This window comes from Coffea eugenioides, chromosome 6 (genome assembly GCF_003713205.1).
Source record: "Coffea eugenioides isolate CCC68of chromosome 6, Ceug_1.0, whole genome shotgun sequence".
NCBI classification, from domain to species: Eukaryota; Viridiplantae; Streptophyta; class Magnoliopsida; order Gentianales; family Rubiaceae; genus Coffea; species Coffea eugenioides.
Genome location: NC_040040.1, coordinates 11539650 through 11557344, shown reverse-complemented (window position 1 = coordinate 11557344; position 17695 = coordinate 11539650). Strand labels below are relative to the sequence as shown.

The window sequence follows — 17695 nt, the reverse complement described above, 5'->3', positions numbered from 1 at the left end:
AAAAACCTATCGTTGAATACATATAGATATAGATTGTCTTCTCTCACTTTCTTTTCTTTTCCTGTCAAATCTAAGCTTTCAAACTAAGCACTAGGAAATGCCACCAATTCACGCTATGAATAAATTCTGCACCCTCGAGCTCGAAAAGAAGCTGTGAAATGTCAACAAAAAATAGAAATTAAAGAGCCTAATTTAGTTCGTCGTTAGGGTAGTATGCTTAAAAAATTCTAAAAAACATATGAAAAAAATTTTAGAGTTTCATAAGTGAATGATAATATATATTTCCTAAAAGAACAAATTTTTTTTTGTGGTCCATTGTCAACATCTATATTTATGCAAGCTTACTTGGAGTTTTTTTTGTAGAAAAATGTATAACAATTATTTGACTTAGATAAAAAAGGTGATTAGGATACGTAATAACTAACAATTTTTTTTTTAAAATAAAGATTGCAAACCAAAGAATAGATTATCCGTATCTTTCCCTTCAAATATTTACCTTCAACTTAAATTAAATTGACCAGTGAACCTCTTCCTTCGTAAGTCGACCTTTGTCACCTCATCTTAGTTTTGTTACATACAGAGTACAGAGATCCAAGTAGCAGAAATTTGGTACTGTGGATTGAAGTCGTCGAGGTTGCTAATTAACGGAAAATGAGCTGACGAATTCTGGGAGCAGAAGGACAAAAGGCAGAACTGAAAAAAAACGATGGCAGCGGACAGACAATCTTCCACCATCGCTGCATCTCCCGAAGAAAACAACCTGTAAGATTTCGGTTCCTCCTGCACTCCAGCGCCATACGCACCCACTCATGCACAAAAACAAGCACACTTGTTTCTATTACAGTCGATTGTTTGAATTCATCTGAATTTCGTCAGCAAATTTCTGGGGATTGGTTCGTGAATCGTGAATGCAATGCATTGGCTGAATAGTTAAGATAGTTTACGTAATGATTCTTTTTTAGAAATAAATATCTTGGGAGAATAATTAATCTAGGATTATTTCCTTTTTCTTTGTTATAAGTATTATTGTTTTTGCTGCTGGTACTCTCCTAATAAAGTACAAAGCAAGTGAATTTGAAACTTTATGGTCCTGTAATTTTAGGTTTAGGTCGTAGTATGCGAGAATTAAATCAAACTCAGAGCCTCAGATGCTAAATGAAGTGATAGGAGGACGAAATGATATCTAGAATAAACAAAAATGATTGTTGCTTTGCTTAGCCGTGCTTAGGCTTAGTTTGCTGCTGCCCAATTTCAGTCATTTGTTTTACAAAACATTGCACAAATAAGGTCTTCAGAATTGCTGGAATTTCAGATTTAAATTGCTCAAAAGAGTCCGAGAATTCTTACGTTTCCAATAAAAAAATTTCCACCTTCATGAACATGCATTTAATATATTAACATGAGGAAATCAGAATTCTGTTCTTAGCATCTCCAAGCAGTAGCGCAGCAAGTTAACTCTTTGGTGTCGTGCATAACTGTTTAAGCTGTTGTATAAAACTGGCCTGTTCTTTCTTTATTTATATTTTCCTATGCTGGAGGAAGTGTACATTCTGTTTGATTACATTTCTTTTGTCATGTATAAGCATCATGTTAAAGTTTTGGCTGTATTTGTGATGGATTATTGCAAATCATTTGCCATAGGTTCCTTGACATTCTGCATGAGGCTCCTTTATTTGGTCACCGGAAGCCTACTAGCATTTTGGGGAGTATATTCTACTGTATTTTGCTGGCAAGTGCTAGCTATTATCTGCTTCGGAGTCAACTTAGTTAGATTACTACATTTTCAGTTTGTACCAAGAACTGCTGATTTTCTTGAATTTTAGGCAGGTTATGCTATTTTTGCTGCTGGAGCTACATGGTTTTTTCACCCTCAACCGGAACTGATTTCACCTTTGCTCTGTAGTTCTGATGTCATTCTTTTGGTAATCACAGGTACATGCTTGGTCTTCTTTACCCTTTTTTGATGTATTCTTCGATGTGATGACTTAACTGCCCTGGAAGTTGGCGGTGATTTTAACTTTGCTTTTTGCAGGCTTCATCTTTCAAGTTTCATTTGATTTAGATGTCATATAATTCATCTCAGTTTTTTTGAGTTTTCTTTTCAAATACTTCCTGATCTGTACTTTATCATTGTTACTGTGTTTTCCAGGTTTATTTCAGCAATACCTTGTCTATCAAGTGCAGAAAATACGGTTACAGGTGTTCTCTCTCTCTCTCATACACACACTCACACACACGCACAGACACACATACACACACAGAAGCACATACATAAACATGAGTTCATATGCATTTGGGGTATGTATGTGTATAATCCTTTCTATTTATCAATTGATTTCAAGTCCATCTTGGTACTAATTTGTTTTCTTTTGTGTATGTATGTTTCTTTTCTTCCAACTTTGGGAAGATGTAAATAATTCTTTGAACTAAAGGTAGAACTTCAGAAGGAAACCTTAACCATCATTGTCAACTGCATAAATAATTTGGAAGCCAAAGTTTTGATTGAATTTTGGGATTTGTGAAGTCTAAGCTAAGAGAGAAACTAATAAATTGACTAAAGAATTAGGTATAAGACAACACACAAGGCGAGATGTGAGGAGATTGGTGGAATCATGGGGACATTAGGACATTCTGAGTGCACATGTGTTCGTAATAGTTATGTTCTTGAACTAATTTATGTGTGCTGTTATTTTACTTAGCAAGTTTATAAGTATTTTTCTTGATCTCTTGGTTGCTGTTATTTTATCCCAGCTTAAAATTTGTAGCTTTTGAAGCTTAGATTCAAGGCATGCATGTGTTTTGTAGGGTTACTACGTTTTCAGCCAAAAGTTGAAGCACATTATTCGCCTACCTTTTGCTGTTATAGCATATGGTACGTTTGTATCTGCATTTTCATGCCCTATGATGTTGTAACCTGAAGAATTTCTAAATATGAAGAAATCATAGTAAATATTTACTCCATTTTGACATCAAATTAGTTTGTCCCATTCTATATAGTCTAGTGTTTCTCTCGCATTTGCATGCAGTTCTTTGCTTTTTGTTTGAAGACATTTTCAGAATTCAATCTTCACCTAGCATTTTTTAGTCCTTAAGTAGGTCATCTTTGCCTTTTGACCAGTCTTCCATCCAAATATTACTGGAAATCCTACTAAATTACTACTTTTTCTTTTTCATTTTAAATTATTATTCTTTTTCTTTAAGTTCCTTGTTTACTGCATGATGATCAACCTTCTTTTATTTGAATGTTCCTCCATTTATCTCTTGTAATACCTTCCTCGTATTCTTCACAGAAATACTGAAATGTACTCAGCACCTTTTTGGCTTTCAATGAGATATCTCTATGATATATGCACTGCAGGAACTGCAGCTATGCTGCTTATCCATGTCTGGGAAATTTATATACGCTTTCTGTCCATATCAACAATACTTAGGTATGCTATTAGTTCTTTGAATACATACTCAAGTTCACTAGGTTCATCTGGACTAATGTAAACTCTTTTTTTTCAATCTGTCTGGAAGAAACAAACATGCACATGTTAAGCACTTTTTTTATGTGAAAAGTTACTTTTGCCAAATGCAAGAAGCATATGTAGCATCTAGGAATCCATGATTGATGCCAAGGGAAACTGTTCATTTCTGACTATTTAATCACTTAGCATTAAATGTGCAGGATTATTATGCTAGCTGAGATAATTTGTGCTGCGTTCTTCATGAGTGTCTATATTGGTGAGTTTTGACTGGCTAATTGTTATATGTAGTCATTAAAAATTCCACATTTTTTTGGCAATTAAATCGAGATGCTTTTGTTAGGATCCTGTTGATGACTGCACTGACATGCATTCTATCATATAATAGCAACTTCATCTTGCTTAAAACTTTATTACATTTACCTATCAAGCATTACACTTACTAGTCCAGTATATAAGGTTCAACTATAGCTGATTTGCTATCAGTTATAATTTTTCTTTCTGCAGGCTTCCAATTTTTAGTCATATGTAAGCATTGTAATGTTTTGGAATATGAATGCTGCAATGGCCAGCACAAGTAGCTCCGCAATGGTTCTTGTGCCATCAGTGTTTAATAAACATTTTGGTGCTGCAGGTTATGTACACCAGTACAACGCATTGGATTCTCAACCTGATGTTTTGAAATCATTATATTCTCCACTTCAACCATCCAGCTCTCTGGAAGAGTTAAGGTAACAATATTACAATGGTCGGACTGCTTCAGCCTCTGAACAATTTTTCAGCTAGTTTACTTTCTTTCCTGTAATGTCTTAAGGCTGATGTGGTAGGTCACCACACAGTGTAGGTGATTGCTTTCAGTACCATAAAATTAACCTTCCACTGCCCCCGGTACCTCCCCTATCCAGAAGTTGTACTACATAATAGCGCATTTTGAGAACTTCTGATGACTCTGCTACACTTTTTGCCAGCAGTTCTCTTGAAACCGTTCTGTTACTGCCAGCATTTGAAACTTCCTGATAATTGCTAATCATGAGCTTGAGTTATATTAGACCACTTTGGATACCAATCTATCTAAACTAGATGTTCCAAGTCTATTTGTGTGCTTAAACTTCAACACTCTTTTTCACCACCTCTTGGTCATTCTTCTACAGATGCAAATCCAAAGTTTGCTTTCTATTTGTCATTATTGTATTACCTTGATGAAACTAGAATGTATATTGTTGTAAAGCAGGAGTTTTCATGTTCAACTGGCCTATAACTATAAGGCAAAGTATTATGTAACAAATCCATGACATCATGATGTATTTGTGCTGACAATCTTCTCTTCTACATGAATTCTTGCATTTATGAAGATGTTCTCAGCATCTAGATAAATGCTTTCGTGATTGTTATCCCAATTGAATTTTGGGAATGATTATTGCTCTTATCTCATTCGATACTCTGGAAGATCACAGATAAATGGAGATAAAGTACTGAAACAGTAGGCCATTATTGTGCTTCCAGACCCAAGCAGAAAATGGGCGAGTAATTTTTGGTGCTCAATTGAAATCAAATGCTGCTTCTGTGCCAATTAGCTTGCCTGGATTTGGATTTTTTTGGGGCTCAACTGAGATGGCTCAATTGTGATTTGAAAGTGGCATTTTTGAAATACTTTCCTAGGATGAGAGTTTTGATAATTAAGTTGAGATGTGTACAACTGTGACGTGGTTGGTTTTAATGCACTCTGATAAGGACATCTGTTTTTTTTTTTTTTAAGATTTTGTATTCTGAAAATCAGTACTTGGGATAGCACACTGATAAGGATGTCTCTTTTCTTTTCTTTATGTCTTAAAAAGTATGTTCTGGATGTTGTAGTGTGGAATGCAATAGTAAGAACTCCTTGTTGTGACAGGCATCATGAGGGTGGTAGGCTCTCTGATCAACAAATGGCATTGCTGCAATATCAGCGAGAAAATATCCATTTTCTAAGTGAGGAGGTATGTGATTATTTTGATGTATTTGATGGTTCTTCAAAGGTATTGATGCTTTTGGTGACTCTGAGTACAAAAGAATGTCTCCAGGAGCTGCTGTTGTTCTAATTCTCCATTTGGTCGTTACATGATTGAACTTTAGGCTTGTAGCTCGAGCGGTATCTACTAGCAGTCTTAAAATGCTGGGTCAATTACTCAGTCTGGTCAGGGGTTGTTTGCTTGACAAATTGAAATGGAAACTCCTTGTAAATTAGTTTAAAACTTTTTATTTCTCTTGTAGATTCTCAGATTACAAGAATGCTTGAGCAAATATCAAAGGTCTGATGATGGGAGCACACCTCAGGTAATGTTTCAAATTGGAAAAACAGATTTTCTGAACGGTGTCAATGATTACTTAATTGCTTTGTAAATTGCTAGGAGAATACACCTCATTTACTAATCATGATTCTGGAATTTTCATGCATCATATGAACAATATGTTAGTGAAGAATTAAACCATTGTAGTCGCTTGCAGATGTGGGAATCAGCTTTATGTACATTAGGATAGAGATGATTGCAGACAATTTAGAAACCTGAGATAATGGAGGAAGGGGTGCACCTAGGTAAAAGCTGTAGATTCTTTAGTAAGATTTAAAAGCATTTTAGTGTCACTATGGGTGTTCAGTGTTCCGATGTATCCAAAAAAGTAATAAAGTGGCTTGTAATTGTCGTTTTTGCATCATGTATCTTTGTTTGACTGAAGAACATTGGAGCTTCTCTGTTTGGTCTGAAGAGAAGAGACGGAGTTATTTTTCTGGGAAGTAGTAGAATAATTTCATATTGGCTTTGCAGGTTGATCTTGCTCATCTATTAGCAGCTCGTGACCAGGAACTGCGCACAGTGTCAGCTGAGGTACATGCTGCTTGCTTCCTCGCACTCCCCCAACAACCCCCTTTCTTTAATTTGGTTACCTCTTCTTTCTCTTTTGTTTTTGCCGGATCTTTTTAGAGGCACTTTTCGTAGTCAGAACTTTAAGTAACTTCTTAGTCAGTGGAAAGGTTGACATTTTACCCTGATGGATTCAGTTCGGACTCATAAGCCCCCAGTAGAACACTTAATTTGGGGACTGCTTATGATCCCATATGGGCCAGATGGATTTTTTTTTTTTTCCGACTTCGTGGATTTTGTTAAGCATTTAGAGGATTGGACATATATATGCTGGACAGCAAACGGGAGAGCAGTTCCCTCTTTTCAACTTATTCAATCATGTAAAATGATGAGGATCAATATGGCCAAAAAGTTGGCATCCAACTGCCATCTAAATCATTGTGACATTCAGGAATATGATCAAGAATGCTTCTAAACAGATTCATAATCCATGTATTTCCCATGCTTTACTGATGAAGTAGATGGTTCTTGTGTTTCAGATGAATCAACTTCAATCTGAGCTTAGTCTTGCTAGATCTCTCATTTCTGAGAGAGACTCTGAAATCCAGCGCGTCCAGAGTACAAATAATCAGGTTTTTACTTCTAAGCATCCTTGTCATCAATTTGTCACTGTGTGTTCCTGTATTTTGAGACTATCTCGTCTCATCAATCTTAAGGTGCATATAGCTTTCTTTCTACGTCAGTCAAGAGTGATATACTTGTCTGCCGCTGTGACAGAGGGAGAGAGTTGGCCTTGGCCTTCTGTTAAAAGCATTGAAGAGTCAAAATGAATCTAAAATTTTCTAACAAGTCGTTTTAAGTGTTGGTTCTCTCCAAGCAATGCATGTTTGCATTCTAATATTACCAACTTGGCCTTGCTGCACAGTATATTGAGGAGAATGAAAGGCTGAGGGCCATTTTGGGTGAATGGAGTACCCGAGCTGCTAAGGTATAATTCCCCAACGTTTCTTGTTAAGATGACTAATTAGTTTTGTCCCGTCGTTCGTAAAAATGGTTTGTACTAACATGTATTTCTCGATTTAAAAGCTTGAGCGTGCATTGGAGGTTGAGCGAATGTCAAATTTGGAGTTGCAAAAGAAGTTGGCAACAATGAAAAGCCAAACATCGAGGGAATTAACTGGACCGAGTTGACAACTGGCTTGTCAATTAGGGTATATCTGAAACAAATTCATTCATTGATTCTCTATGTTGTATACGATCGTTTTCTTTTTTCAGCTAGTCTATGATGACTGAATGTCGATAAAAAAAAAAAAGGAGAGCACAGCAAGAAGAGCTGACGACCCAATGTACAGATTACCATTGGCGTTAACGTTATTAGCTGGACAATGGAGTGCGTACGTGTTTTTCCTCTCTTTTTTTTTTTTTTTTATAATGACCGTCTAGATCCTGTAACACTCTTTAATCATTCGTACTTTTTCCCCCAATCTAAAAGATGAAGATTTTTGACGTAAGTGCAAAAGGGAAAATCTGTGACTTTGCGAAGTTTTAATTTGTACATGGTATGCGCTTGTACGGAAACGGTTGTTTCTAGTGCATCTGTCCCATTGCCTTCGAAAACTGAACAAAGCAGTGACAGACTTCCAGCGCAAATAAAATTCTGAGAGGTTATATGGCAGCAGCAGCTGATGTTTCTATCCTGGTATGCCAAAAAGTTACAATAAGGTTAAAATCAAATGTAAAAATTTTGTTGTCCAGAAATTTTCAACAACACACGGGAGGGTTGGACGTATAAACCATAAAAGTTAGATATATGCTAAAACATTACTATTTTCAAGTACAAGATTTGTATAACCTACCAAGATCTCTTTTGCGAACTCCAGCATGATGAGGTTCAGCAAAAAGCCTCTTAGGAGCGGGCAAAAAGAGAGCATGAAGATACACACACGACATCATTTCTCAGTGGTCTATATACCACAAGAATTTTCCACGTAACTCAACTACAATGGGGATACATGAGCAGTTTCATTTAGAAAAAGACAGCCAAACACATAATTAAAAAAGTCACTGCCTTTAACAAATCCTCCTGCCCTGATCACTGGTTCAGTATCATACTTGCAAGCCCTAGTACAGTCAGGACAGTACGTCACCTGCATTAATGCAGTAATAACAAGATAAGCACGGAAAGCAATTTTATACTGTAACAGTAGAAGGAGCCAAAGTATAAAGGCCTGCAGATTCAAAACATATTTAAAACCTCTGAATACGTCCAACTCAAGCAAAATTAAAAGATCTTTACAAGCTTTTTAAAAGCCAGGGAGTTTCATACAAATGCTTTTTTATGATAGTTTTAGCACAGGACCTTCATTCTATCATTAGGTTCAGCATTCGTAATAATTCGCTTGCCCATGTAAGGATAGATTTGTGATAGCCTAATTTTTCAGATACATCATGTTATATGCACACAATTCCACAATATATGTAGAAAGTTTCTTTCCAGAACTTCACGTGTGTGTGTGTGTGTGTATATATAAACTTGGACCAAATGAGATAAGTCACAACCTCCAATATTTTAGGTTGGAAATGGCGGTCAAGCATGACATCCACCCCATAAATGGCCCTTGATGTTGGACTCTGCATTTCTGGATGAACTGCTGCTGCTGATTCAAAAATGGATCTGATCATCCTTGACACTCGTGAATGAATATCCATCCAGTTAACTGAAAGTGTAGGAAATAAAGTCAACAAATAGACCAAAACCACAAAACTTTGAAATCTCTCCCACTTAGAGGAAGTGAAATATTTGGAAGATAGGAAGATTAAAGTACCATGATGCTCCTTCTCAAACTCCTTAACGAACTCTGATGTATTCATGTGATTCAATCTTCCTCTGTAATTCTGAAACAATGAAAAGAAATCTAATTGTAAATGCATATATTACCTAAACAAACTTCACATTAATCAGCATCTGCATTCTGGCAAACTGCTAACTGCATTTTGTTGTGACAACCATCTAATCTAGCAATTTCTCCTTACCAGGCAGTTAAGCAACCAAAAACCATAAAATTTTCAGCCACTTACCATAACAGTAAAGTGTGTTTCATACTCAAAAAGACTATGTTTGTCCAGAGAATAAGTGTTGTTTGCCAATCGAACCTGAAAAATGAACGTAGAAATAAATTTAGCAAGGTATCTAGCATCCACGGACTTGACACAATTATATTAGTGCGGTACCCAGTAAAGATAGTGCCCATACCCAGAAAGTGTCAGCAAGAAAAATTTCCAATGGATTCATGCTGCGCACCAAAACAATATAACGAATATCAAACTTCCTCCCATTGAGCAATGCAGGATGCTCAATATATTTCTGACATACTTTTGGACCTGTCTCCATCAGACGGATAATTGCAGATAAATTTCCAGTCACAGTAGTATCAATCGTTCTTGCCATATTCCATGGCTTTAATATCCATAAATTGTTCAATCTTTCCCTTTCATGGATGCAATAATCGCCAATGAGTTGAGTAAGCTCTGTCTCAAGATTATAAGTAGGCTGAAGCCATTCAGGAGATCCATGAGTCTGCTAAAAAATAGAGATGAATTTAGCAAAAGGAGACACATTTTGACTTGGACACCTTTAGTCTTGCTAAAAGAAAGAGATGCAGTGACCTTCTGAATAGTTTCTGCTAAATGATGTTTCATGACAAGGCAAGCTTCAAAAGGAAATTGATTAATGAACTGCTGCTCATTCAGGCCCACAGCTTTCCTCATTTCCTCGTCCACCTGCATGCTTGTCCATATAATATCTGCATCCTTTGGCTCAGATGCTGCAATAATAGTTGAATTCAGAAATATCACAATAGAAGCAGCCACTTAAAAGGCAAAATAGGTTAACATATTACATAATTTTGGTGGCCTCAACGAGTTAGAATCACAAGAAGCAATCACTAGACTTGAGTAAATAAGAGTAACAAAAAGTGCATACTGGACAAACTGCCGGTAGAAAAGAAGAATACCAGAACAATCATGAACTAAAAGTTTTACTCACGAAAACATACTGATTATGAATTCAGGCCGGGTCAAAAATTCCTCCACTTGAGGTATATCTGTGTAAACGCGCAAGGCAGTTCCATCACTCCCGTACAATGCTTTTGTTGTAGAAGATACAACTGGCAGGGGATGAAACTTCTTTGATTGCAATTTCAGCCTCTGTTTCTCATACTCCTACAAGATTGGTTAAAAGTAACCTCCCTGAAAAGTACTAATGTATACCACAAGGACAAAAAAGAAACAGAAGAAATGGAAGGCATAAGGACATACTCTGATAAAATAATTTTGAGGGGTATGGAACCATGCAGTAAGTCTAGCAGACCGCTGTTTTTCCTCTCCAATGCCAAAAAGGAAATCACGAGTGCACTCATCACCTCTTTCTATGTTCGCAATAGGCCAAACAATTGAATAACTGTAATTTTTGTTCAAGTCAGAAACTTCACAACGAAATGGAATGACAAATCTAGTTCCCAACCTTCAGCAGGGAAGCATGGACTCATCTAGGAAAAGACACTGATTTAAACAGAAATACCATAACAGATAAGCAAATTCCAAGCTCAATTGGCTAGAGTTCCAAGTTAGATACCTAGCTTCACGCAAATGGGACCTATGCAACTTTGGAGAAAAGGAGAAGAGGAAAAAAGAGATAGCCTGTGTATTAAGACAACCTCACAGCTGATGCTAGGTCACCCCCCGGCATGTATAGAAAAGGAGAGACACTAAAATTTGGTTCATCACTATGCCGCAAAGCTGAACCTAGTTCATCCATCACATACCTACAAGAACACCCAAAATATTGTTACTACAATACTTAATAAAGAAAACAAGCAGATATAGAGACAGCAATTTGTGCCATTTATTCCTCTCATTACTTTCAAAAACTAAGGCATCTATTTAATCGGTGCCACTCACATATTCAATATCCTGCTTCCAGTTAAGCAGGATGCCATATTGAAAGAATTTGATTTGAAAAAAAAAAAAAGAGAGGCATAGTACCAATTGACACTTCCATAAAAATTGTTCTGCAAGAATTAAAAAAAGAAAGAAAGAAGATGCTGGGCCATGGGTTTAACAGAGAGTCTCAGTGAACAGACTATACTCAACATGGAAAGTGATATAAACTATTAGTCCACAGCAAAACTCAAAGCCAAGAATCAGAATTTCTGTCCCATAGAGAAGGTATTTCACTTCTTTGTGCAGGAGGGTCAAGAAAGAAATAGGTTTCTCAGTCTCTATCCTCACACATCTTAACGAGTTTTTACTAGTCCTGTGACTCTAACATGCACATTCAGTAACTGCTACGACTCTTCTGAACTGGAAAATCTGACACTAATAGAAGCATTGTGGAAAACACTTCCACAGCAATGATGTGAAATTTTGTTTTAAGATAGTTAAAGACAGATGAAAATTAGATATCCAGAAATTGACGAAAAATACATTCTCCATGCATATCTAATGATAATATACAAAGCACCAAAAGCAAATTATCAAGCATGAATATTTAAGTTCCATACCATACAGAAGTTTCATCTACTTTTTCCTCATCTGCAAGTCTGTATGTCATTAAGAATAGCCACATTGCACTAATAACACGGTCAGAAACGGGTTCACCAGCTGTCCACTCTGGAAGCCGTGGTTGTAACATTGAATCAATCACAGATTTCTCGGACTCCAATATTCTGGCTGCATCAACACCATTCAGTAAAGAAAGTTGAGGAAGGGACTCGAGAATTTCTACAGCACTATCTCCAAGTGGGCCTGGAATATCAACCTGTTTTTATCACTTTCCTGTATTAGTACAATTACATGCTTTCAAGTGAAAGAAAACTAGTATTAACATAAATACATCAAGGGCTTGTAAGCTGCTGAATACTCCAAGTAGGTCCAGCAGATCACCAACTGAATTTTCATCTAATGGGTTTCCATGAAGATTCAAATATGAAAGGCATGGCAATTCAGCAGGGGAAAATGCCTGATAAAGAAAAACCAAATAAACTAAATGAGGGCATTCTTGAGGAATATTGTATTTTACCAATCAAAGAGACAAATTTACCATTAGGTGACGCAATGCTGGACAATATCTTTATTTTGCAAACCAGTAAGAAATTGATGAGAAAAGAAAAAAAAGGTAATGTGATAAACAGCACTGACCTTGTTGATGAGATTGTGTATGCTCCTATTTGAAAGGTCTAAAGATGTCAAACTCTCGAATGGACAGTCACCTTGGAGATTGTGGCCAGGATTTTCTTTGTGATATATTCCTCCACAAAATCCAAGTGCCCATTTACCATAATTAGCAGTAAAGTGTGAGTTATAAATTTCCAGTTCGGGGCAACATTGAAGAATGGTATCAGCCATAGAACTGTCTCTGCAGAGAAGTAGCTACCGTCAGAAGCCAAAACCAAAAATCATGGAAAGAATTATCATTGTTACATATTTGTAAACTTTACCCCCTCTCCAGTACTGGATTATTGTTCAGCCATAGGGCTCTGAGGTGCTTGAATTGGGTAATTTCTTTTGCAACTACTTCCACGTTCTCGAGTTTGTTGTCACACAGGCTTAGTGCAATTAATGTCTAGTACAACAAAGCAGATAACCCACTGTAAAAGTTCATATAAAAAGCCATCTTAACGCAAGTTACCAATTTGATAAATACTACGGCATCTCCTAACTTCTTTTGCAGACAGCAATGGAATGCAGAATTCCACAAAATCACTTCACTGGATCAGTTTCCCACTAAAAATATCAAATTTTTAACGCTATAAAGAGAGACTTACAGGAAATTTACTAGGCAAATCAAGAGAAACAAGAACATCATCATCAATGTCAAGCTCCTCAAGTTCCAACCACCTCAGACCATCAGCTCGGCCATCTCTGATTCCACATAATTCTCTCTCCACTATATCCACAGCACTCAGTTGAGTAGTATCGATTTCATCTAGACCTCCGCTTTTAGCCTCTCCATCCAAATCAATATCCACACACATCAATGCAGCCATTCTTTCCGCCAATCCGGGAATCTCCTGCAACTGCAAATTCCCTACATATATTACACTAATGCGACCCAACCAAAAAGAGAGAAAAGAAACCCACAAAAAAACCGCAAGAACCCAAGCTCGAAAATCCCCTACATAGTATGGACAAAAGCAATTTAAAATAACTAAATAATTGAAGATAATACGATCAAAATCTAATCTTGGATTACTACTTCAAACCTGCTTATAAGCATCAGAAAGTCGAAATGTCCAAGCATGGTCGACAACAAAAAGATTAGACTCCTTGCCCAGAAACTCCGAGGTGAACACAAGCCTCCTCTGGCGGCCTTCAACCTCCTCCACTGGCTCAATCTGGAAATAGTTGCCGCCATCGAAAGTCTCATTTGTGAGCTTATCGAAGAGTTTGGGGTAAAGTGATTGTGGGATTCCAGAGGCTGCAAGTAATACAGCATGAACTTTTACAAAATCCTCGTAGGTTTGGATTCTGTTGCCACCGTCGATAGTGATGGCGGTGGCAGCCATTTTCTTCTTGCTGGTGGAGCTGGGGTTTAAGAGGGGTCGCTGTGATTCAGATTCCAGGGTTTAAGAGATTAAGGGCTTAAAATCTTAAAAAGAGTGGAGCTTGGCCAATTACTGTATATATGTTGGAGTGGGGGAGCGCGCGAGCGTGTGTGATTACATTCTTGAACTTTAATCTCCACGGAGTTTTCTTAAGTAATCTTTTAGTTACACTCTACTCTACACAGAAGAGTAATCCTTGTTCTCTTTAATTTGTAGTCGCTTTGGTCTTTAATCATTTTTTTATCTTTTTGTAGCATTTGAAGTTGTAACTTCGCAACTTATACGAAAATTGACTGTGAACCAGCAAATAATTTTTTCCCACCTGATAGGAGCATAATGCCATGAGCAAAATTAGCTCGATTCTATTAATTTAGAGTGCTCTCTTATTTGGGTTAGTTGTATTAAATTCCTATGAACTCGTAGAGAAGCTACGGGCCTGTTTGGAACCTGAGTTTTTTGGGAGTTTGTCTAAAACTTTACTGTAGTGTACTGTAGAAGTTTTAGAAAAAATTTTGTAGAAGTTTCTGTAAGGTGAAAAATTTTGTAGAAGTTTTTGTAAGGTGAAATTTTTTTTCCTTTTCTTTTTTTCTTTCCTTTTCTCTTTCTCTTTCCTTTTCTTTTTCTTTCTTTCCTTTTTCTTTTCTTTCTTCTTCTTCTTCTTCTTTTTCTTCTTCCTTCCCCCTTCCCCTTCCCCGTTACCTCCGCCACCTCCCGCCATCTCTCTCCTCTCTTTCCCCTTCTCCTCCTCTCCCCCCGCCACCCATCTCCCCCTTCCCCCTCTGCCCCGCCACCCCCTTTCCCGCCTTCTCCCTCAGCTCCGCCAGCCCCTCCCCCTTCCCCCTCTGCCCCTCCTTCCCCCTCTGCCTCGCCACCCCCTCCCCCCGCCACCACCTTTGCCCCTTCCCCCTCTGCCCCGCCACCTCCCGCCTCCCCTGTTCCCCTTCCCGCTTCTCACCATCTTTTTTTTTTTTTATAGAGAGGTGGGGGAGGAATGGGGGAGATGCAGAGAGAAAAAAAAGACGAGGGGAGGATGGCAGGGGAGGAAGAGGGGGAGAGGGAAAAAGGGGGGGGGAAAAAGAAGACCAGGCGCATCTCCATAGCCATCAAGAAGCCAGGGACGAAACGGTGGTGGTGGTCGACACCGGCAGTGGTGGTGGGTTGGGATGGGGTTGGAAGAAGAAAAAAAGGGAAGGGAATTTTTTTTGTGTGTTGAATTTTTTTTTTTTTTATTTTGGATATTTTGAAGTGTGTAGGTAAAAAACTTTGAGAAAGTTTTTTGGGGTTCCTGTAGCAAAAGTTGTTAAAAAACTTGTAGGTAAAAAACTTGTCCAAAAAACTAGCTTCCAAACAGGCCCTACATTTTAATCTCCTTACTAGGCAGTAGGAATAAAACCTCACACACACATGGGAATATCTTCCGTCTTCCCAAAGGAACCCGGGAATATACTACCAACAACAAGTGTTGCTGATTGTGTGTTTGGATAGGAGATTATTTGAAATTTTTTATAAAAAAAATTACTGTAACATTTTTTTAATATAATATATGTAAGACAAAAGAGTGATTGAAAAATATATTTATGACACAAGCAAATTAATTTACGTAAATAACTTGCTATCCAAACAGACATGCCCGTCCAAATGGAATGTAACATCCTTACAAATTGAGTAAATGTGTTCAAAAATGTCATTCACTATCTCTCCAATATATTTTATTAGTGTTCGAGACTTCCGAGTTTCTCCCATGGAGAAATTTTGCATAAACTTTTATTTTCCTTTGGGTACGTCCTACAAAGACATAATAAGTTGATCGTAAACTAAATATCATCTAGAAGTGGCAATATGTCACAGGTCCAATGGACTACCCATATCCAAAGGAACTTTAGACAGGATGGGTGTTCTAATTTTAATGTTGTGTTTGAAATGGGACTAATTTCATATATACCTGTTAATTGATGAAAACTTTTGGAAAATCTTTGGGTACCCATTGGGGTCCAAGTATCTCACTAAAAAATTATCTTGTTAATTGTTGTATATCTTTTTAATGATCCAAGTGAACAACTTTTTTTTCTTCCAGTCAGATCCTTCGATTTTTTTCCTTATAATTATAGTTAAAACTCCCATCTAATTTCCTGAACCCCTTTGTCCCTTAGAAATCAAATTTTTAATTTTCATTTTTTGTAAAAATTCTGTTGCTGGTCTCAATTTAGAGTGCTTTTTGAAAAAAATGTCAAAAGAAATTTCTTATTTTGAGACGAAAACTTAGCAGCTGCATAGTCAAGCCGAAAAAGGTCTAAACGGGGCTGGTGGGAGTTCTTTTAGGCCTATAAAAAAAATATAAATTTGAGAATTTGAGAAAAATTTTGAATTCAGAAAAATATAAATTCACAATAAGACTAAAAGAAATTTAATAAATCAAAATATTAAAGTAAAATAAAAAATAAAAAGAATTAAAGGAAAAAATACATAAAAACAAGTTTGGATATTAGGCGGGGCCAATCTAAACCCATTTCAAAGTAATCACGTCCAAATTAATCCCAAAAACACAAATAGATAAGATTATACCCAAATCCATATTATTCAATCCCATTTCAAACTCAAGCAAATTCTGCCCATTTTGCCACATCTAACATCGAATATGCATCCTAAATTCGCATCACATGTTTTGACCAGATCATTTTGTTATCTACCACGTTATTGCATGGAGATTGCAGTGGCATTGCAATTGGCTGCCATGTCAGCTCACAAGTCAAAAAAAATCTTTTCAATAAAGCCTTGTTTGGAAAGGGATTTTTCATCAAAAAATCTTTATATTTTTCGTAAACATATTTTTTAATTATTTTTTATCTCAAATATATTAAATGACTACAGTACATTTTCTACAAAAATTTCAAAAAATTACAATCCAAACACAACCATCTTTATACGTATTTGGAATAAACTTTTCCTATCACTTTATATACACATTCCCATTTACCAATCCCAGTCAATTGACATCTCTCCCTTCACTCTTGCATCATTTGGTATACCACATCACTGTGGTTTTTTTTTTAAACTTCCCAAATCATTTGTTAATCCCCAAATCATTGAGTGGTTATTCCTCTCACATGCATGACGTTAAATTCATCAGATAAATGTCTCTAAATCAGTGCACTGATTAGTACTCTTCTACAGATGCACATTCTTTTATCTAGACACATCTAAAAATATCTATTTTTTGAATAAGCACGCACGTAGAGTGTAGCATTCCACATCGGAGGTTGATGAAGAAAGGAAATGATTTAAGACTTTGGGCCCTTTGGCTACCTTGTAATTTGGGTTAACCCATTTGGACTAGTGGATTTTAGTCGAAAAAATTACTTGGGTCAATCCTTGAACTTGAGTCGTGAATATCGAGTAGTATATGCTTGAGGTGAGTTTGGACTAACAGGTTATGATTCCAATCACGCAATGAAGTGCAAGAATCTAAATGCTGTGCGGGACTAAGTGTCACGTCAGATGGAGGTCAACTCTAGTGCAAAGATTTAAGTGTTGTGTGGGGATTAAGTGTCACGTTTAATGAGAATCACCTCTAGAATTCATACGAGCCAATTTTAGAATCCGAATACGGCCAAATGAACAGTTTAATAGTGGGGAGAATGTAGCATCCCACATTAGAAGAAGAAGAAGAAGAGGAAATGATTTAAAAGCTTGAACCCCTTGGTTGTAATTTGTGTTAACCATTTTGACTCAATGAATTGCGGTCCAAAATTACTTCAGCCAACTCTTGTACTCGAATTTTGACAAAGTG

General features: G+C 36.9%; 2 protein-coding genes across 4 annotated transcripts; one reads left to right on the top strand and one right to left on the bottom strand.

Moving 5' to 3' along the window:
* The first annotated feature begins 509 nt into the window (after nucleotides 1-509).
* LOC113776484 (protein FIP1-like) lies at nucleotides 510-7810 on the top strand. Its single transcript, XM_027321665.1, has 14 exons — nucleotides 510-762; nucleotides 1642-1729; nucleotides 1824-1932; nucleotides 2150-2199; nucleotides 2806-2872; nucleotides 3359-3431; nucleotides 3671-3726; nucleotides 4102-4198; nucleotides 5359-5443; nucleotides 5718-5780; nucleotides 6269-6328; nucleotides 6844-6936; nucleotides 7230-7292; nucleotides 7391-7810. Exons 1-14 carry the CDS (start codon nucleotides 707-709, stop codon nucleotides 7493-7495), a joined length of 1065 nt encoding a protein of 354 aa, XP_027177466.1. The 5' UTR covers nucleotides 510-706; the 3' UTR covers nucleotides 7496-7810.
* A 280-nt stretch (nucleotides 7811-8090) lies between these two features.
* LOC113773145 (tubulin--tyrosine ligase-like protein 12) lies at nucleotides 8091-13920 on the bottom strand. 3 transcript variants are annotated; one of them, XM_027317697.1, is made up of 15 exons: nucleotides 13567-13920; nucleotides 13129-13380; nucleotides 12802-12926; nucleotides 12503-12719; nucleotides 12198-12323; nucleotides 11866-12122; nucleotides 11020-11127; nucleotides 10622-10763; nucleotides 10360-10525; nucleotides 9971-10128; nucleotides 9558-9881; nucleotides 9383-9457; nucleotides 9130-9199; nucleotides 8864-9021; nucleotides 8091-8451 (listed from the first exon to the last, which is right to left on the bottom strand). In XM_027317697.1, exons 1-15 carry the CDS (start codon nucleotides 13867-13869, stop codon nucleotides 8302-8304), a joined length of 2631 nt encoding a protein of 876 aa, XP_027173498.1. In that variant the 5' UTR covers nucleotides 13870-13920; the 3' UTR covers nucleotides 8091-8301. The 3 variants fall into 3 exon arrangements, with proteins under 3 accessions (XP_027173498.1, XP_027173499.1, XP_027173500.1); XM_027317698.1 differs by having other exon boundaries at nucleotides 12503-12713; XM_027317699.1 differs by lacking the exon at nucleotides 12198-12323.
* Nucleotides 13921-17695: the final 3775 nt, after the last annotated feature.